This window comes from Perissodus microlepis, chromosome 3 (genome assembly GCF_051167445.1).
Source record: "Perissodus microlepis isolate ML-2025 ecotype Zambia chromosome 3, ASM5116744v1, whole genome shotgun sequence".
NCBI classification, from domain to species: Eukaryota; Metazoa; Chordata; class Actinopteri; order Cichliformes; family Cichlidae; genus Perissodus; species Perissodus microlepis.
In genome coordinates, this window is record NC_140463.1 from 26,716,915 (window position 1) to 26,739,260 (window position 22,346).

Here is a 22,346-nt window from a genome sequence, read left to right on the forward strand (position 1 = left end):
CATCTATTTGAAAGAGTGAGTGTAAACACACAAAAAAACAATTATTTTATGTGCTGGAATGTGCAGAAAATAGGTTTAAATATTAAACTAATTTCTTCCAGTCAGAGAATGTTGCATATAATTAAATTTTTGCTTGATGCATAAAGTTAAAAGATTAAAACTAATAAAACAAGTTTTAAAAAAGGAGACTTTTCCATTTGATTACATTTTGTATGATGGATTATGCAGAAAAAGTAGAATTGGGCTGAAAGATCTATCGCTTTATCACCTATTCAGGTTGTAAATCGTGTTTTTAAAAAGTAACTAAGTAATTAATTACTTTTGAAAATAAGTAATCAGTAAAGTAACAGGATTACTTTTTGGGGGAAGTAATCAGTAATTAGTTACTGATTACTTTTTTCAAGTAACTTGACCAACACTGGTATTTGCACACGATATCGAAGTTTCAGACATCTAGCTGTTGATTCGAGGTGAATTTGAATAATTTGAAGGCAGTCCTCCTCCTTCATCATTCCATGCAATGTACCAGAACAACTGGCAGCAAAACATCCTCCAAGCATGATGCCGCCGCCACCATGCTTGGCAGCTGGTACAGCGTTTATAAGTTTTACAGTCTCACCTTTACTCCTCCATCCTTTCGTCATTGTAGCCAGTTAACGCAGTTAACAATCTTTGTCTCGTTTGATCATAAAATGTTTCTCCAGAAGGCAAATCTAAGTTGAGTTTGAAGCTTTTGATTTTGGAGCAGGTGCTTCTTTCTTGGTCAGCACCCCGCTCCTTGGGTCTTCTTCTACACCTTGGCAACATGGTCACACATCATAATAACTTGTACTTACAAACAGTCATTTGAACTGATAATCTTGGAATCTGCAGTTGTTAAGAAATGGCTCAAAGAGAGCTTCCAAACTCATGTAAATCTACAGTTCTTCTACCTTGATCTTCACTGGATTCCTTGGACTTTTCCATTATTCTAAGTATTGGTCAATGCAATGAATGCTATCAAACAAATCTGTTTTATGCTGCAAGGAGAAACTACCAGTTGAAGTAAATCATGATCACTAACAAGAAGTTAACATCCCTTGGCCTAGTCAGGTTAAAGGAGATTCTAGAGCATTCAGAACCCCTTAGTAAAAGATTTCAGTGAGTTTTGAGACTTTTGACCCTGTGTATATTACAGAAAATACCAAATTAATACAAACTTGTGCACTCAATTCTTTAGATTAATTCCCGGTGTTGTTGTCTGTGTGGTCTTAAGGGAACAGTGACATTGACACTGAGCTTATGGTAGCCACATTAGCAACAAGAGCATTTTGTGTGATTTTGACCTTGACTTTCATATCTGCCATCACACAAACTTTAAACACGATATCCTGAAAACAGTGGATGCCAGACTACTGACAAACAAAAGCCCCTTTTTTCATTACTACCTAGTCAAATCGACTTGCCACAGTTTTCAGGGTTTTCCATTAGGTCATAGTACTCCGTACCAGGTACTAAAATAGTACCTGCTCGACCGTGGTTCCAAGTGATCCAAGCAGGTAGTAAAAAATGACGTCGTCAGACTCCATGCCACCGATTGCCTGGTCAGTGGCGTCACTCGATGAGTCATGCGAGCGCCCCATTCACGAAAATCAAAACTGTCATTTTTGAAACTAGACAACAAGGGATATAAAAATCAACCCCGTGGTCCCAGAGTCAACGAAAAGCCACAGACCAAGCAGCAGACATGCCTTCACTTTGACATTCACCTTTGTCACAGGACGCTTGGCCGCGTTGCTATGACGATGACCTAATGTGATTACATTAGGTGGTACTCTATTGTAATGGAAAACCAGTCGATCCGAGTCGAGTTGTGGTGAATCGATCTGAGTAGGTACTAATGGAAAAGGGGCTAAACAGAACCGATTACATACTAGAATAAATAACTCAAGACAAAGAAGTGGTTAAACACAACAAAAGAAACTCACACAGATTTATTTAATTAGGTTTTTTATTTACTTCAGCCTACAACACTGACCTTTATGACTTTGTAGGAGTGTAGGGTCACCACTGGAGACACAGAAAGCGGTTTTGTGAGCTCTTTAAAGCTCAATTTCTATCATTTAATCATTAGTTATTATTAATCTCTGGCTCTCTTCCACAGCGTGTCTTTGTCCTGTTTTTGACCCCTCATCCCCAACCGGTTGCAGCAGATGGCTGCTCCACCCAGAGGCCTGAGGTTTCTTCCTGTTAAAAGTAAGTTTTTCCTTCACACTGTCGCCAAAACGCTTGCTCAGTCATGTGGTTGCTGTAGTTTTCTCTGTATACTAGTATCTAGAGGCAACTGTTGCTGTGATTTGGTGCTATATAAATAAAATAGACTTGAATATCGAAAAGGTAATTGTTTGGATCCCTTTGAAACATTTAAAGAACGAGCACAACTATGCACAGCTTTTCATTCTGTCCAACAGAATCAAGGCTGATGATCTCTTGATGTACGCTGATACAGAGCAAGCGGGTTTTATTCAAGCTTCATTTAAACCCACAGTCCTCAAAGTGCAGCAGGCCAGCGGGGGCCTCTGTTAACAATTCATGCAGCCCTCTAACAACTCCAAAAGAATGCCCTTCTGTACATTTCATTCATCCGGTGCTGCTACATTATGTCAGACTGCAAAGTAGTTGCACTGACTGTGACCAAGGGAGCTTTCTCTTTACGTTTTAACTTTTCTCTGTCTTAAACCTACTTAACATTATCAAATAAAGCTGGGTTACTAAGCAGAAAAAATACAAACACTGAATATTTGCACAAGTTTAAAAACCCCTGATTTAAAGCATGGTGCTGCCATTCCACTGAGACTGAAATAGTAAGTGCTGCTAGCTGGCACACAACCTCCAAAATAAGCCAGAAAGACAGGCATTTTTGGCATTCTGTTCCCTTATAAAGTTAGGTTGTACACATACAGCAGCTACACCTTCACAACCTACAACCAACCACCACGAACAACCACATGAATTTAAACCCTTGAGACTGTTTATTCATAACTTTGAAACCCTTGTGTTTCAGTCTTTAAATATAAAGAAACAGCAGTTAAAGATGATTTACAGCTCATCATCTGCTGAACAAAGCACGTCTCCTACTTCACAGGACGACATATGCAGTGTATCTTTACTGGAGGTTTCCGGTCTAAACATCACAGCACTGTAAGCTGCATTCGGTTTCCATTCTTGTGATGTCACCAAATCCTGTTTGTGTTGAACTGAAGCAAAGAGAAACTTTTTCCCCTTCAGCAGATAAATGTGTCATACTGTGCACAAAGCTCGACATCATTCCACACAGTCAAACATCAAAGGGAAGCAACAAAAAAGCGAGACATCATTTGGAATCGAGGGGACTTTAAAAGTAAGACCGCTTCTTTGTTTCTTGGTGGGTTTAACACAAATGGCCGGTTTTAAATTAGTTGCAGTCTCTGGAATCTATGCTTTAAATATATATATATATATATATATATATATATATATATATATATATATATATATTCATTACACTCTCAGCCACTGTATGGGATGGAAAGGGTGCTGTATGCCATCAGTTTTAGAGCTATATCAACTTGCACTGAAAGAAAGATCCTATTATTGCTTGGCTGGAAATAAGAAGTTATTTGACAGGTCTTGATTTAGCTCAAATATTTTCAGGAGATCTTTGCCCTCAGCTTTATCTGCTCCGGCTGGGTCTGCATTTTAAGCTCCCAAATGCTGACTTAAACACAGACTTTGTTTTTTTGTTTTCGTTCTGCTGTGTGCTCTCATGTTCAGTTGCAAGCTGCACTGTGGCTTAGAGAGTGAACAGTTAAAGGGCAAATGACAACAACAACAACAACAAATAAGCCAGAGTCAAATCTACAGTACATGGGCCAGGGTGCATGCGGAGTGACAAAGCCCACGCGCCTCATCCGCGAGCTCTCAAAGAGAGTTCCAGAGCAAAATTCAAAATATATGACATTAACAAAAAAGCCACTTTGGGAAGTATTTCTCTTTACATTTCAGGTGCGTTCACATTCTTTCTTTTCAGCAAACAAGAGCTGTAGTATAAAAAGCATTTAGGCATAACCTCCGTTCCTAGTTTTCCGCATGACGTGCAGAAGAAAGCACAAGTGTGAATGTTTCTCAGCTCCAGTCCTTGGTTTTAACATTTTAAACGTGTTGTGCTCTGAAGGTAAATGTTGGCTGGGAAATTCAAATGTCTTTGCTGACGCAGAACATATCTCCTGGATCAGCCATTGTAAGCCCGCTATTGTGTATCTGAGAGTGACTGACTAAAGTCTGTGGCATATGTGCCGTGCATGCCTGCCTCAGTGTGTGCACATAGTAAATCACTTTGTGTATACGAGCGTGTGCATGAGCACGTTTTGCACGTCAGCAGGTTATATATGTGTATACAAGTGCATATAAGCTCCGTCTGCTGATGTCCCCACAACTGTACTCCGTGCATTTTGGCCTTGCGCGTGCATGTATGCGTGTTTGTGTGTATGAGTGTGTGCTCGTCTCCCCCTTTTTTCTCTATCTGTTTGTGTTTGTGTGTGTGTATGCACACTACATATGTGTATGTGTTTGCGGCTGCCACAATGGCATCATCACCCGCCCCTGACGCTTTGATTGTTTTCTCCGCCGCAGCAGAAATACACCAATTAATATGCAGAGAGTGAGTGAGACAGAGATGCACACACACACACACACACACACACACACACACACACACACACACACACATACAAAAACAAAACAAAACCAAAAAAAGAGAAACAGCCGTAGGGAGGGAGATGAGGAGGGAGGTGCAATGGAAAGAAGAGTGAGGAGGGGAGGTGGGGGGTGGGCAGAAGAGATGGCACAGAGAAGGAGAGAGAGGTAAAGAATAGGGGAGATGAAATGAAAGATGAGGAAAGTATATGTGTGTGTGTGAGAGAGCGAGGGAAAGGGAGAGAAACAGAGAGCAAAAGGGGGAGAGAGATGGAGTGAGATAAGGTGGCGAGGGTGGAGGGGATGATGGGGAGGGGGCGCATAGATGGTGGGGATGAAATCTGATAGATGTTTGAGTAAAAACAAGAGAAGGAGAGAAAGAGAAAAGAGTGAGGGATGGGGCTGAGGTGATGGAGGAGGAGGGGATCAATATGTACATATTCAGTGAGATATGTTGGCAAATCAATTGAAAGGAGGGGAGGAGGAATTGATCTGGGGGCTGGTGGAGGAGGAGGAGGTAGAGGTGGGAGAAGGCGGGGGGAGGGTGGGGGGGTCACAAGGAGGAAGGGAGGGAGGGAGAGAAGGAGGTGATGGAGGAGGAGTGCAGAGGTGGAGTGATATGTGGCTACGGCTGCTGTCCTTTTTGTCGCAGTGTCAGGGTATTGATACTGTAATACACCCCCCCACTTCACCCCAACACACACACACCATCTCACCCCCCCATCACAATGCTGCCGTGACAACGTCTGTCGCGGCGACGCCTACTGGCACAATGCAGCCACAATACTGAGGGCACTGAAGCATCTCACACACACACACACACACACACACTCAGAGAGAGAGCAGAGCAGGCCACAGAGAAAGAGAAAAAAAGGAGGGAGGGAATAAAAAGAAAAAAGGGGGAGGGAGGGGTGAGATATAAGGAGGGAGAGGAGGAGATTAAGAGGGAGGAAGATGGATGGATAAAAAAGGAGAGAGAAAAGGATGGAGATGGAGAGGAAAAGGGGGTGGGGGTGTGGATTGATGGAGAGACAGGAGCGAAGGGAGGGACGGAAGGAATGAAGGAGGGAGGTGGAGGAGAGATATGGTGGGATAATATTACATGTGTAAAATGCCGGAGGGTGTGTGCCCATAGAAACATGTTTAATGGCTTTTATGATTGCGGGGAAGGTTGTGTGAGGTGTGTTTTTTTTGGCAGAGTGATGTATGCGGCGTACGGGTGCGAACAACAAAGTGTTTTGTGACAAATGTGTGACGATGCCCACGTGTTTGCATGGACAGTGCACTGCGTACCTGTGTCTAGACGGCGTGGGTAAACACAACGCACAAAAGCCCGCACGTGCATATGCGGTTGTTGTTTTGGGATTTTAGGGCAATTTGTATCAATTTTAGACCTCTTGCATCCTAAATGCCTAAATGTTTCAGCAACATTTGAAAAAAAAAAAAAGAAGAAGCGTAATCTGTGAGACCAACTGGAAACATTTTCCAAAAAACTGCACATTTGTCCTCTTTAGTTGGCACGAATGCAACATGTTGTTGACTGTCGTGACATGTTTTGCCCATTTTGGACATGGTTTTTTGAAGAAGTGAGGGTGAGAATGGTTGAATTTCATGAGAAAATCCTAACAATAACAAAACCAAAACTGGCCGTTACACCTGAAATCATTTGTCAGGTTTTAAAGTTTCCTCCTCTGTGCTTGAAATCACTGGTGTCGAACTTCTACTCAGAGCAGAAAAATCAAAAGAAATAATTTATTTTTTTTAAAGAAAGAAAAAAACTGACTGCTTTGACCTCCCTTTGCCAAAATGTCTGCGCTGGCATATTACTGTATCTGCCCCCCCCTCAACATGCAATCTCATTTACAAAAGAAACGCTTGGCTGGCTGCCTATAAGTCAGTTTATCCGCGTGAGATGACCAACGTCCTTTTTTTCCCCTTTTTCCCCCCTAACACTATCTCATACAGTGTGTGTGTGTGTATGATCTATAGTCCCCCCACCCTTCTCCTACTTCCATCACCCTCTCCCCTCCTCCCTCCCTCACCCTAACCCTTCTTAATATGATGTAAAAAGCTAATCGCATGCAAATGTCTGTTGTCCCGGTAACCGGGCCTGAAAAATCCCTTTGATGTTTCCCCCGACTCATTCTCTTCACGTTCTCTTTGTTCGCCACAGTCTCGCTGCTTTGTCAACATCCCCCCTTTTACCCCGCTCACTCTCTCTCCTTCATCCTTCCTGCAGCTCTCTCGGCCCTCGCTCTTGGTTCTCTACATTAGGAAAGAAAGAAGAAGAAGAAGAAGGAGGAGGAGGGAAAAAAAGTTCTAACTCTACTTTGTGTCTCCCTCTTTCTATAAGCCCCCCTTTTCTATTCTTCCACTTCTTTTTTTCCCTCCCCCTGCCTGGTTACCCCCCCACCCGCTCTCGTGCTCCTGCTCTCCCCTTGACTGTGCCTCTCTGTCTGTCTGCCCCTTCGCCCTCGCTCATTTCCCATCATTCCCACCTACTGTCTCCTGTCCTTCTCTTCTGTCGATCCCTTTCTCTCGCTCTCTCAGTTCTGCCCCTTCCTGTCCCCCCCTCCTGCTCCTCCTTCTTCTTTACCCAGCCTTTATCTCTCATTCCTCTCTCTGTGTCCCTCACATGCACAGATGGACACACACTCATGCTCTCAAAGTGCACTCCCCTCCTTTCGAGAATTTGATCCCTGGAACTATTTGATATGGCGCTGCACTGTAGTTATCTAATCATTCGGGGTTTTGTGAGGCAGCAGCACAGCTGGCTTTCAGAGGAGACCCCGGCACTCATTACTGCAAGTTTTTTTTTTGGAGGGGGGGGGGGGGGGGGGGGGGGGTTACAAGGTTACAGGCCTCATTTTGAGGTTTACACCCTGCTGCAAAAGGTTCAAGCGCAACAAACCACCCACCCACCCAGCTCTTCAGATCCCCCTCTGTTGAGGCTGGGAACTTTAATTCAGTTTTATTTAAAAAAAAAAATCAAGTAAGTACAACATGCATGTCAAACAATCCACATTGCTTCCAAAAAAAATGTAAACATCAGGTAAAGTGTTTCATATAAAAAGAAAAAAAAATAAAGAGAGAAGTTTCTATACATTATTACTGCCTTACAAAGTGCCATACAAAAGTGAGAGATTCTGCATATGACAATTTATGCTGCAGTAGGAATGAAAGATGGTGTTCATTACATTGCTTCCAATATAATGCAATGTACCAAACAGCTAAAGGCTATGAAGTGTACAGACTTCTCCGAGCCAACAAATTACATATTGATTCAGAAACGGCTCAATAGCCATTTGCAATTTGTGAATTTGGATGCAGATATGAAACGTGCTAAATCTGATAACAGCGAAAAACCGCTGCTGCTGCTGTCTGCAGACATGAGCTTGACCTCCTGCTGCTGCCGGCTTTCGCTACCTGCCAGTCTCATATTGTACCTTAAGCATGGTATTGTCTGATACACATGCTACTCAATCAAAGCGGCGAGTGCATGTTTATTGGTTTTACTGCCTGAATGCTTGCCGTCATGAAATACGAACAACACAGTGAAATGCTGAAACCTTTCGGGGCAGTGTCATGAGATAAAATGGTATGTTTTGTGTATCTTGTGCATCTTTTTGCACATTTCCTTATAATTCATTTCAACTTCAGAGAATGAGGACATAACTTTCTGTGTATGGGCCCACCAACAACGAAGGAAGTGGAAGCTCGTCTAATCTTTTTCTTCTGTTAGTGTTGAGGTTTGATATCTCAAAGAAAAATGTGACATTCTAGAGAAAAAAACCTGTTTTTTTCATGGTATAAGTTAGATAAGAAAATTGACTTGAATCTCAATATTAAATATTAGGGATTTATGCAACTAGTCGACTAGACATAGCTGCCCTTTGCCACTAACCTGATAGCTGAATTCTTCTGTGTCCAAGTTTTAGGAAGCAAATGATCAATGTAAAACCACATTAAGGTTTGATCCACTCTCTGTGACATCACAGAGGCCTGAGTAGTCAAAACTGTCTCAAACTGAGTGTTTATTGGCAGTCTGAAGCCTAAACCTTTGTGCCATGCATGTACTGTGACCCCATTATTTGGCCACTGGTATTTGAACGCCTGCCTGGAAAAAACAAGGCTACTGTTGCTAGCACCGCTTGGATTAGCTAAACTCTGCAAACTCATTTGACGTTGTGTGTGTTTGCAATTTTATACACAGCGCACATTTCAGCAACATTTAAGACATGATTTGATTAACGAGGAACATGATTAGGTATTTATTGTATCTCCTAAGATGTAAATGAAATATTTGTTTAAAGTTTCATGCTAAACATTAGCCAAAGTAAAGAGTTTTAAATTATTTCTGAGGTTTTCTGTCTTTTATGCTAGTCGACTAGTTTCTATTTTCTTTCATTTAAAGAACTTGTAAAGTAGTTGCCTGGAAGATGCCTATTGAATACAAACTAGCAGTAGGTTAGCTGACATTAGCCTAAGCCTGCTGACAAAACTATGCTAGCTACTTTGTTTCCAGTCTTTATGCTAAAGTAATCACCTGACAGTCATTACCAGTAAGTGTTATAAGACAAAATCAAATAAAGCAATATTTTATCATGTATTTGATCATATTTTAACAGCATTAGCAAGAAAAAAAACCCCACCATGTCTTCTTTAAAACTTCCACATTCCCCCTCAGAAGTATATGAACACCATGATTTTGGAACTATGACTTGCAGATTTAAGAATTCTTAAAAAAAAATGCATGAACGTATATTTAAAAAAAAAAAAAAAAAAAAAAAAAAAAGCTTTAGCTGCGCTGTCAGCGTTTTAGGTATCTGTATTGAGTCTAGCTTTTCCTCCCATTTCTCATTTCTGTATACAGACAACATACCTCTAAAATTCAGGATAAAGAAATCAGGGTCCATACCATGTTCCCAGAGTCCTTTGTTCCCCAGCTTCACAGCATATAATAGGATCCCAAATTTGCTTAATATCATGTGGGTCTAACCCAAACACAACAGGAGGATTGATGTGTGTTAAAAGAGTATAGAATTGCCAAACATAAGACCCTGGGAACATAAATACAGTTCTGAGGAATCCCATGTCAACCAATCTGAACTAGACTTTCCAAATTCTAATTTTCTACTAGGGGTGGAGGGGGGGCAAACATGAAAATAATAGTTTTGGCATATTTTAGGAAAATGTCTTCCTTTAAGCAACAAGCTAAGAGATTAGATTAAATTAATTCTCTGAAAAGAATTAGATGTAGTTCATATCTTCTAGCCACAAGAATAAAAGCAGTAAAACCACAAATTAGCACAACAAACAGACCCACCTTTCTCCATTTTATGGAGACAGCATTCCAATGAGGAATGCCCGTACTAAATGTACAGAAATCATCATTGCACAGTCACCCATTTTATACCTTTGGCATATAGAATATGGCATTTTACACAGCAATGTTCTTCAGTACGCCGAAGAACATTTTTAAGGCACCAATATGTTGCTGATATAAGTTACACTTTAAAGAAGACTAAATACCATTTTGCCTTTAAATTGTGGCCACTGTTAATAAAGAAAAACAACACGTTAGCTTAAATGAAACACTCTAACACAATGTATAACAGTCTGATATGATGCTGTAAATCCTTCCTGGTCTTCATCAAGGCAAAGCTCACGGCATGCGTTTCAAATGTAACCTTGCCTGTCGTTGATGTAGTCACTGTACCAGGCTCGAAACTGGTCACAGCGAGTGTGCGGGCATGAGAATGTGAACAGTGCTCCACTGTCTTGTAACAATAAGAGTGACTGCATGTGTTGAGGGACATTGTGTGTTGTGTGTGTGAATGTGAGCGTGTGTATATGCTCACACCACCCTTGCTTAATTTACATAGATGCAATCGCACCTAGGCTATGCCACGCATTTTTACACAGGTAGGGAAAACGAAAAAAAGCGTACAGTACTCCATTCTGCGTTATGAAAATGATAAAGAACATAACACATTCTAAATCTGCAATCCAATGGTGGATTTACGCCCTGCATATTACTTCCCGTTTATTATCAGATTCTGGAGCATGTGATGCGTACAGTCAGCCAGCCGAGGCAGTCAGTGGTTCAGACCAAGTGGTTTGGCCTAGTGGGGAGTCGTGGGGCAGACAATGGCCACACTGTGTGGCTGAAGTGCCTTTGGTGTCAATGACTCTGCCAGCAACTGAGACTGGCAGATCCAAAATGGCGGAGCGCAGAGAGTCCCGCTGGTGCTTGTCATGATTTAAACAGGACAGTTTTGATCCTTTTTGGATGCAGATTTTCTTTGGTGGGGGGTCATATCAGAGCTGGGAGGTTTTAAAAGTGGAGAAAAGCAGTGCTGTGCTGCGCTGCTTAATCTGCTGGCACTTTATTTATTTTAAAGAGACGAACGGGTAAAGGGGAAGGAGAGAGAGCGTGTGGGAGAAGTTCAAAAGGGTGAGGGGGGCTCTTTCTCTCATTTTGTCTTCTTCCTCTTCAAAGTCCAGTTTGGCTCGCCCAGAGGTGAAACAGAGATGTTTAAAAACTTCAAAAAAATAAAAAAATCTGAGGTCCAGTTTCTGGTTGAAGTGACAGAAAGAGAGGAAGAAACAAAAGAAGAAGAAAATATTAATAGTGACACATGCAGAAATCCCCAGAATAAAGAATGAGTAAAATAAATGCGATCAGCGTGGGAATGCAGCGACATGAGCAGCGCATGTAAAGCGGCAGAGTGTAGAAAAAAAAAAGAAACGTGTGATAAACAGAGTAAACTTACACTTATTGAGATGACAGTCACACAGCTGTAGAGGGAGACTGGCTCTGAGGAGGAAGAAACAGTCGCATTTTTACATTCGGCGCTTAAGTGTGCGTACACACCAAAAATGTGCGTGCACCCGTGCGCAAGCGGCAAATCCTCCCTCTGTTGTTGAATATGTGCATATCGCTGTCTGCGTGTTTGCCCTATCTGTTTGGGCTGCGTGTGTCCGTCTGTCTGTCAATCTGTTCCCAGCGCTGTCTGTTTGCTAATCTGTCATATTCTGTTTGCTAGATAAGGAGATTGTGAGAATGTGTGTGAGTTTGTGTGTGTGCACACTGAGCAAATTCATTTAAACTCTACCATGGCGATGACAGGCAGGTATTGCTGTTTGCTTACAGCCAGATTCATGCAGTGTTTTCACTTTACAAACATAGAGAAATGCTTTGACTGGTTTAAAGGATGCCTTTTTAACACAGATCAGCTCAGTGTGAATGAATGACTTTCTTCACCATATCACCACTATGTTACATACAAATGATTCAAAGTACATAGTGCTGTGCAAAAGTCTTGAACCATGAAATAGGTGCGATGATTTACTGAAACGTGTAATCGTGCATGGAAATGCAGCATGTAAGGGTTTATGGAATCTAATGAGCTTGAAAGCCAAAATTTGGTACGACCACCTTTAGTCTTTAACACAGTCTGAGCACTCTTAGGCAGCTTTCTTGTCGTTTCTTTAAGTAGTCTTCAGGAATAGTTCTGCAGACATTCAAAGCTTTTATTCAGATGTTGGCTGTGTTTCGTTTCATTCTCTGTCAGTCTTTAATCCCACACTGCTTCAGTAATGTTGACGTCTGGGCTCTGTCATGGCTGGTAGAAAAATACACAGTGATGCACTATCGAGGTATTGGAAGGCATTGGAAGTGTGTTTGGGATCACTGTCATGCTGAAAAGTGAAGCTGTTGCCAGTCAGATGTTGTTCAGATGACATTGCATGGCAGATCAAAATCTGATGGTACTTTTCTGTGTTCATAATTCCATCTATTTTGTCACCACTCGCTGGAATGTGGCCTCAAGCCACGATCGAGCGTCCCCCTCATACATTTCTGTGAGGCTTCATTGAGCCCAGATGCATCTCTCAGGTGCTGTGTCAGGTCTTTAGTGCACATGACTTTCAAATAACTTTACTATTCATCTATTATAGATAGTTTATAGGTCTTTTTGTCTTTCATCCTCGACTTGTCCAGTAGGGGTGGGGGAAAAAAATCGATACTGTGTAGTATCGTGATATTTTGTTTGCTAATAATGTATCGATACAGGGACAGCAGAAATCGATATTTTGTTACAAAAAAAGTTTTTGTGGACTGGAACATGCTCTGACTTCAGAGCATGTTGATCCTTTTTCTGAGCAAGAATCCTGACATTCCTTCACTGTCCAAATGTGTTTAACTTTTTTTTTGGCAGCAATAAACATGACAGTTTACTAATTTTAATTTAAGACATGTTTTATTTTAATTAAGTTTAAAACTTTTTTATTTAATGTAAAATTATATTTTGTTTTAATTTACTTTCAAATTCTTCAGTTGCTGAATGGGCTGCATAGTTTTCATAAATTGCATAGTTCAGAATAGCTATAATTGTACCAGATGGTTGCATTCAGTTAAGTTGGACTAGACTGTAATACAAACCGTTCAAGTTTGTCAACAATAAAACTGACTGAAATGAGAGAAAGACTGAGTGTGAGACTTTGATATTAGATAAAATGAATATTGATAAAGTTTACCTTTATGTACAGAATCTGAATATTGCAAAATATTTTAAAAAATTGCAATAATATCGTATCGTGCGTTAAGTATTGTGATAATATCGTATCGTGGGATGTATGGTGATTCCCACCTCTACTGTCCAGTTACTTCAAATTTCTAAGCACATGCTGCACAAAAACAAGCTGAGATATGTCAGGGTTTCAGCTAATAGCTCTGTGGGAATCACCTTGTTGGTGCAAAGATTCTATATCCCTGGCATTTTTCATAGATTCGACTAAAGAAATTGGAATTTTTCTTTGTAACAGGCCACCAGTAAAAAGTCCCAAAAGATTTAAAATTGGCTCATTGCTTATTTATCTGTTATGTGTAGACACAAAACTGATTAGGTGCCTTTTTTTTTTTTTTTTTTTAAACGCTCGAATGAGTTATAGGTCAGTGTCCGGCTTCAAGATCACTTTAAAAGTTACAAGATAAGCGAGAAAATGGGAAGTAAAGTAAAGAGATGAAAGGTGGCTCAAGATTGTTGCAAAATCAATGTTTGTAGACTAATGTTTTAAAGCACTTAGCAAAACATAAAAAAAACAAAATCAGGTGTCACAAGCAAAGAGTAGTTTAGTGACCTGTCAATCACAAGAAGCCATACTCTGGTTTATCATCTTATAATCTAGAACTAATTTAGATAGTGAACATCATGGTTTATTAAATAAGACCGGAAACTAGCCATTCAGGCCACAAACCCATCCCATCCCACCCAATGACAAGATGGGTCATTTTCTCATGTTCTTCCACAGTCAGAGTTATTTCAGCTACCAGGAGTCGTCCATGCTTACCATTAGAAAGAAGGCAAATCTGCTGGCTATGTTCATCTTTTAAATACAGTCTCTTCTTCTATAGTGTCCTTTAAACACACCTCTGTGCTCTTCGCTAAATAATAAAAAAAAATGCTTAGAAATAAAAATGTTTGCTCTGGAGTAATTTGTATGTCTTCAGCCGGCAGTAGCCCACAGATTAAAGGAAATAAGGCAAAGAAACAGAACTCTGTGGGCGTTCATGGCTAACATCTTGATACTAATGACAAAGTCATGTTTGTAGGAGTTTAGAAGGGTTGCCTACAACCATATTTAGCTCTGCAAACTAAAGCCTGGGCTTTTAAAAAGGGACTTTTTCAGCAAAGCTCCCCTTCCTAAAAAGGTTCTAGAAAACCTAAGAACATCAAAAAAGACGCTTTCGTTGCCAGCGAGCAGAAAAGCACAGTTCTCACTTCACGTCTATATTAAAACACTGGTGAAGTGTTGAGTAATTACAGGATATAAAAATAGCTTTTATTCACCTTGGCGATCACATGTTATCTTTTGGGCTTGTTACACGTGTATACTTTTTTTAGCCCACCTGTGAGCAGCTTGTTGATCCAGAGCTTCTCCTGGGGTCCCTCCCAGACGCTGGAGATCCCCCCTCCTTCTGACTCCCGACAGAAGAAGTGTCTGAACAGCTACTGTGGACTGAAGGGGACAGGCAGAGAGAGTGGGGCTGTGTGACAGAGGTCTGTGCCAGACACAGTTAAAACAATCACATTTTGCCGGTGGAGGCACAAATAATAACGCCTTCCTGCGTTTTGAGTAAAATGCACATGCATGGAACAGCTGCGTTTTTAACCTTGTGCACGTTCGCGGTTTAACGGCGCTCGTGTTATAACGCTTTCCTGAAAGGAAAAAAGAGATGGAGCGCACGTACGCCAGAAACAAAGAGAGAGGAGTCAGAGTGAGATGGCATTTTTCCCATCCTGTTCAATGAATTTCTAACGCTGTATTCTGTCCCACAGGACAATTCATGCATTGAAATTCTGAACTGCTGCACTCAATGAGACACCTGGTGAGCAGTATGTGCATTACACTGGGCCATGAATGAGAAATCACTTTGGCTCTGAGACAACAACGGCTGATGGAGGCTGAATGATGGCCCTGGAATCTAAAGGACTGTACTTTAGATTAGGTACTGTGATTTTATTTATTTTTTATTGTTTTATGGAACTATGTGCCTGCACCCTTTTTGAAAAATGCAGTTTGACATGTGATACAATTACTAGTATCAGATTGCGTTGTTCATTCAGCAGCATGCTGTGAACCTGTTACTAACCACCCCATATGTATCCATTGTCTCTAAGGCTTTGTCCTCCATGCACTCGGGAGTCTCTAAATTTCTCTTACTGCTTAAACACTGAACAGCTTTTTCAAAGACCGATTAAAATCCACTGGAGTTCTTCCTCTGCTTGTGTTCTACCTCTCCGGCAAGTTTTCTGAAATTAAACCAGGTAACTTTTACACAGTCTTGCAGACCAATAAACACTCAATGTGGAGAGAGTTCATATTGGCCCTACAAGCAGGAAGGTGGCACGCTGTCATTAAGGGATGGACATGGACAGCGACAATACTCAGGTGGGCTGTGGAGTATAAATGATGCTCAGTTGGTACCAAGAGGCTCAAAGTGTGGCGACAAATCATGCTCCACAGCGTTGAACCGTTGACATGCTTTCATGTTGTTTAAGCCAAACTCTGACCCTACCATCTGAATACAGAAACGGAGACTCGGACAGCAGGCAACATTTTTATAGTCTTCTGTTGTGCAGACAGGAGTGGCACCTGGTGTGGTCTTCTACTGTTGTAGCCCATCTGCTTCAAGGTTTGATGTGTTTTGCATTCACAGATGCTCTTCTGCCTCTATTGTAATTTGTGTTTGTTTTTTTTGAGTTACTGCTGCCTTCCTAACAGCTCAAAGGAGTCTGGCCATTCTTCTCTGACCTTTGACATCAACAAAGAACTTTCACCCAGAGAACTGCTGCTCAATGTATATTCTCTCTTTTTTGGACCATTTTCTGTAAACCCTAGAGATGACTGTGTGGGAAAATCAGCAGTTTCTGAAACACTCAGAGCAGCCTGTCCGGCACCAACAACCATGCTATGTTCAAAGTCACCTTTCTTCCTCATTCTGATGCTCATTTTGACCTTTGGCAGGTTGTCTTGACCACGTCTACTCGCCTAAATACATTGAGCTGCTACCATCTGATCAGCCGATTAGATATTTATGTGTAACTAAACAGTGTAGTACCTAATGAAATGTTCAGTGAGTATATATGATAATATCACAGTATTGCTGAAAACTGGATGTATTCTTGTAGTGCTGATTAATTCGCAGGTAGTTTTAACTTGTTCTCAAAGTGGGATAGGATTACAAGGGGGCTCCTTTGGAAATAGTTCTTCCCTGTAAAGGATCTCTTCAATTAACAAAAAAAATATGCAGTTGTAGAAAAAGTACAATGACAAAATGTTTCTTATTAAATTCTTTACTTTTTAACACTAAGTGGAACTTTTACCTGAAGGAAAAACTGAATCTGGGACTTATATTATTATTTATAACTTGTTGTTTTTTTACTAAGCCTCAGCCGCACAATGACTTGAAATCCAGATCATTAAAGGATAATGTTGGAATTTTGCCCAGCTCAGTTAGTGATCAGGACAAATTGGCTACATGAACCTAGCCTAGCAGTTTCAATAACGCACCCATGCGAGCGCCAGGCTGCACATTTTGTTTATGGAAGTGAGACAGTTTGTGTCACCGCTTTGAAAACAGTTTAAGGCAGACACACAGCAGCGAGGGCTGTGATGGGATTTGATCATGGCACAAGTAAAACGTGTTTCCACAGTTGAGCTTTTTGACTGCGCCGTATATTCTCCGCAGGCATGTCACAGCTCTTCAAAATTTCTCAGTGTGAGACAAATATCAAAAATTCATAGAGAAGCCCAGGGGTGCACGATTGGAAAGAAAAAAAAAAAGAAAGAGAAAGAAAATAAGAAAAAAATAAAATGTGTACCATATTATTACCTTGTCACATGGGGAGATACACCCAGGACCCGTTTTCTTTCCTATCTGTAATCTCAGGGCCACATCACTTTCAGCTCAGAGAGCAAATTCGAACAATCCAGTAATCCAATCTGGTCACATAAAACTGGGCGAATTCCCGAGGACACAGGTTGTACTGAAAAATGGTTTCAGCTTCCTTTATCTGCGAGCCGAGATGTGGAACAGCGCGCCTCAAACTAAGGAGTGCACCTAACTCAAACATAACGTCCTCCGCCAGATCACATGCTCACTTTTTAACGCTCGAGATAAGCTCAGTTTCCACAACAACGATTTAACACAGCCGGGAAATCAAAATATGAGATCATATTACATTATCATTCCCAATTCTACATGCACCTTTTTTTGTTAAGTCCAAGGCGCCACAACATCTACAGGTTTGTTCCTTTTTAAACTTACTTCTGTCGCTGAGACTGTAGATAGAGTCCAACTCTGAGCCTGGAGTTCCTGTTGCATCCAACAGAAGCCTACTGGAAACTCCCATGCACAGTGACTCCTTCAAACACAACTCTGTGAGAGCAAAGGGACAAAAATAACTTCATGTTTACCTCATCTATTGCAAGCTCGTAGAATATTACCAGTTTTATTTTATTATTAGCTCAGAATATTGTGTTTGTGAGAACAATGCCATCTGAACAGAAGGTAACCACGCCTAAAAACGTGCCGAGCAACTTATTCAGCGTGATACTGCAATCTAAGCCGATGGCAGGAAGCAATGCTGAGGCGCAAGGCTTTATGGATAAAGGAAGGTAGAACGCCTTCATTCACGGCCGACACTTCCTTGTTTTTTGGAGAAATCAAAACAACAAACTGGGCCAGAGGGGATATTTTTACATGATCTCTACTTAAACATCTGCCACCAGATAGCTTGTACACATAACAAAGGTGATGACTCAGTCTGAAGGACTTTAACCAAGTGTCCAGAAAATGAAAGGAGATTGGAACAGTGTTATAGTCTGCTTATGATCTGACGACTTGGCACAATGTCCTGTTTAAGGATCCAAATCAATACAGGAGACCTAGAGATCAACAGTGCCGTTTGTCTTACATGTTTTCAGAGCATCAAACTATGTTTGAAGTTGGACAAAGATAACCAGAGGAAATGAAAAATGCAAGTTTTAATAATGATTTCGTTGATTAAGGAGAAAAAAGTTATCCAAACCTATACGACCCTGTATGGCAAAGTAAGTGCCCTCTAAACCTAATAACTGGTTGTTCCACCCTTGGTATCAAGAACTGCATTCAAGTCTTCGTGATAACTGGCAGCGAGACTTTCACATCACTGTGGAGGAGCTTTGGCACCTCTTCTTTGCAGGATTGTTTTAATACAGATACATTGGAGGACTTTTGAGCATTAACGGGCAGTTTGAGATGCTTCGACATGACCTTAATCACTCCAAAAAAATTACTTGAGCTTAGATGGTCACACGTTCTTGTTCAGGATTTTCTGGTAGAGAGCAGAATTATTGTTTCCATCAGTTACAACAAGTCGTCCTGAAGCAGCAAAGCAGCCCCGACCATCACACTACCACCACCATGTCTAACTGCTGGTATGATGGGGTTTTTAGGAATTGCTGTGTTAGTTTTGTGCAGATGTAACGGGACTCAAGCCTCGAAAAAGTTCACATTCTGTCTCGTCAGTCCACGGAATATTTTCCCAACAGTTTTGGGAATCATCAAAATGTTTTCTGTGTTCTTCTTGGTCTGCTGTGGTTTTCTCCTTGAACTCTCCCATGGACGCCATTTTCATCCAGTCTCTTTCTTATTGTCGAATCAGGAACTCTGACCTTATCTGAGGCAAGTGAAGCCTGTAGTTCTTTAATGTTCTTCTGGGGTTGTTTGTGACCTCCTGGATGAGTTTTTGATGTGATGTTGGAGTTACTTTGCTATACCATTTGTGAATAATGGCTCATATCGTGGTTCATAGAGTTCCAAAACCTTAAAAATGCTTTGTAACAGTTTCCAGACGGACATAATCAATGACTTTGTTTATCAGCCGTATCTTTTCGATCAGGACATGACGTGTTGCTTTTTGTGACCTTTTAGCCTGCTTCACTTCTATTGAAGTCATTTCTTGAGTCATCAGGCCTGGCTGTGGTTTTTGAAACTGAACTCAGCTTTCTAAGAAATGTGATTAAATACAGTTAATTCAAGACTTAACAAAGGAGGGCAATTATTTTTGCACAACAGGGCCAAGATAGATTTTGACAGCTTTTGCCCCCCTTAAGAAATAAAATCATCATTCAAAAAATACATATTACATCTACTCAGCTTATCTTTGTTGATTATTAAAAACTGTTTGATGATCTGAAACGGTGCAAAACAGCAAACAAAAAAATGAAAATTAGGAAAAAGGAAAATGTTTTCAGTTTTTGTAACAGCACTGTTAAAATATACATTGTTCCTAAGCTGCTGAAGGAATACTGAGCTGTTGCTTATCGAGTTAAAGGTCTTTACCTGTATTGTTGATGGCATGTGTCCACAGCAGATGGGCTATGTCGTGAGTCCAGGCCTCTCGGTCTTCCCTGTCGCGCGCTTGCAGGGTGATGCAGTCTCTGGTCCTCGGGGCCTGTCGGACCCACACCTCGAACTTCACTCCCTCCTCGCCGACGCTCTGAGTCAGACCCATCTCATTCGTCTGCATGGAGAAGTGTTAAAATCACACACAAACTCTATGACAGGAAGTCTGCTTCTGACACAATCCCACTGCTGGAAATGCTTCATTTGGTTTAGGTGAGGGGAAAGGCAGGACACGTGACTGGGAATTCACCAGAGATTTGCCTGCTCTGTTTTCACACGAGCACATCTGGACGTCACATTGGCCTTGTGCAAGGAATACGAGAGGTAAAAGGTTTCATGCCCCATCGGTATGCACTGGTCATCTGTGCTTGCACATCTCCATCAGGTGATGTTGTGATTCAAAAGAAAAATACAGAGTTAAAAAGAGTTTATGGAGGAAAGATGGGGGGGAGATAAAGCAGCGCCCAAAAAAACTTTAGAAACCTCAAATTTAGTTTGCTTTCAACAGAATCTAGACAGAAAGCAGATTTTACAGATAAGACAAAGTGCTGGAGATGGTGTGAAGGAGAAGTGTGTGTGTGAGAGCTGTTCACCTTGATGCTGTGTTTGTAACTGTAGGCGGTGCGTCCCGGGCTGGGATTCTTGTGTTTAGTGAAGATTACGACGTGTTGATAAAGGAAAACGTTCCTCACGCCCGCCCGCTTCCTCCGAGTTCCCCCGCTCACCGTCAGCTCACCCTGCCGCACCAGCTCGCCGCGCTCCGTCACAGGGATCTGAAAACACACACAAACACACGCGTTAGGACACACTTATATTGGCCTTAGGCCCAGGACCAACCCTCAGCAAAAGATACCATCTTCATTTCAATCTTAAGAGGAAATTCAGGCCTGAGCTTTAAAATCCTGTCTCTTTGCCAGGTTCCAATCTTGATTGAATTGGTTCATTAATTATCTTGAAAACAGATATAAAAATAAATAAATAAGCATCATTATCTGAGAATCTATAAAACACTAACAAAGTGAAATATTCTCACTTTTACAGATTCAATTTTTTCCCCCACTCACTCAGAGGAGAAAAACTCGGTTGATTCTGCTCATCTGTAGCACAAAAACTAGGAGTTACAAATTAAACGGTCGTTGTATTACAAAGTCTCAAACCCTCCCTCCTGCACCTACTCTAATTTTCTGTTTGGAGTTGCGAGACACTTTGACTACAAAGACTGAAAAGCTTTATTCTCTATTCAACTGCGAAGGACAAAGGAGCATTATTATTACAGTGCCTTGCATGGTGACATATTCTTCACATGGATGCTTCGTTCTGCTGGATCTTTGCTCTAATTGGCCAGCTGAATCACATCTTTTGTAATAATAAAAAAAAAAACGAGAAAAAAAAGTGACTTTTTTGTTCATGTCAATTACAGGGTTGCGACTTTGAGATGCTGTTGGAAGTCAAAGGCACACAGACACTCGTAATAGGCGAAAAAGAAATTACATAATTGTCAATGCTAGATATGCAAAAGCACAAAAGAGCAACAAACAAGGCAAATGCAAACGAAACAAAAGCGTGCGGACAATGAATTTAAAAAGGTCTGGAATTTTACAAGCGGCCACTGACATACAGTAGATTCTTATTTTTAAACCTCTAGAAATGAGTGGGTCATGATATAAGTGATGCTTCACACACTTTATGAACACCCACATCTACACCCACCCAAACACACACACACACAGCTGTACTTAAAATCATTTTTACTTGGAGAGGTGTTGCAGCGCAATTTTGAAGTAGCTCAGCGCAAGTGTTTGTGCTGCTGTAATCTTTCCCCTCGTTCAGAATGCACAGAGATGAGAGGTGCGTGTGTGAGTCAAACATTTGTCACGACTACCACTAAATATTACAGCTGTGTCAGAGTACAGTGGTGTAGGGCGCAGGGATGTTAGTGTTTTTGGACTTTTGATAAGTCTTTCGGTTTTTGTTTATTCCCAGTGGGAGAACACAGTCTTTCCTCCCACTTGCCACGTCCTTGTTGCAGCTCTCAGGACTAGGAAATAAGAAAGATTCAGCTTCATAGTTCAGGTTAAACTCAGTCTGGATTGAGATCAGATGATGACAACTGATCTCAGTGGAAAACCACATCAGCTGATAAGCTTCTAGGTTTACTAGACCCCAACTCACAAAGGATTTTTAAGACAGATAACGTTGCCAATATCCGATGACTTAAAAATCTGATACATCGGCTAATATTTTTTCTTTCATATACACTAAACTTAAACAGATTTCCCTGACATGTGTTATTTGTAGCTCAATATTTAATATTAAAACTGTTTTTAGTTCTCCAAACTTGTTGCCAACAGGAAACATACAGAGTGCCCCCTGGTGGACACACTATGAAACATCAGCCCTCAGAAAAAGATTGAGTGTTTCTCCCGTCTCTTTCTTACTTTTTTAAAATTTTGAAATCTTAATTGTCTTTATAATACCGATACTGATACATTTAAAAATAGCTACCATCGCACAGAAGAAAAACTTCCGACTCTGCTCACATCAGCAGCTTGTTGTGTTTTTGGTGTTTCAAACATGTGCTGCTAACGGGAAAGTTGCACAGTGCCATCTAGTGGACAAACTATGCAAAATCAATACTCCTAAAAGCACGTACCCTCTATATTGGTAAATGGCTAAT

General features: G+C 41.1%; 1 protein-coding gene and 1 long non-coding RNA gene across 4 annotated transcripts in view; one reads left to right on the plus strand and one right to left on the minus strand.

Annotated features, from left to right (window-relative positions):
• LOC146390770 (uncharacterized) overlaps positions 1 to 22,346 on the plus strand; it is a 55,394-nt gene that overhangs the window by 28,398 nt on the left and 4,650 nt on the right. For 2 of the 3 annotated variants that reach the window (XR_014799858.1, XR_014799857.1), the window contains exons 2-3: positions 2,144 to 2,235; positions 15,057 to 15,226. This is a non-coding gene — a long non-coding RNA (uncharacterized LOC146390770). The remainder of the gene's footprint in view (positions 1 to 2,143; positions 2,236 to 15,056; positions 15,227 to 22,346) is intronic. The other variant, XR_014799859.1, reaches the window with a different exon arrangement.
• The window catches only part of arhgef40 (Rho guanine nucleotide exchange factor (GEF) 40), a 47,758-nt gene continuing 34,717 nt past the window's right edge, over positions 9,306 to 22,346 (minus strand). Inside the window, exons 22-27 of the mRNA XM_084923760.1 lie at positions 20,263 to 20,442; positions 19,607 to 19,787; positions 17,549 to 17,659; positions 14,627 to 14,736; positions 11,490 to 11,533; positions 9,306 to 11,292 (exon numbers count right to left, since the gene is read on the minus strand). Of these exons, the coding sequence (XP_084779886.1) occupies positions 11,507 to 11,533; positions 14,627 to 14,736; positions 17,549 to 17,659; positions 19,607 to 19,787; positions 20,263 to 20,442 (609 nt within the window). The 3' untranslated portion in view covers positions 9,306 to 11,292; positions 11,490 to 11,506. The remainder of the gene's footprint in view (positions 11,293 to 11,489; positions 11,534 to 14,626; positions 14,737 to 17,548; positions 17,660 to 19,606; positions 19,788 to 20,262; positions 20,443 to 22,346) is intronic.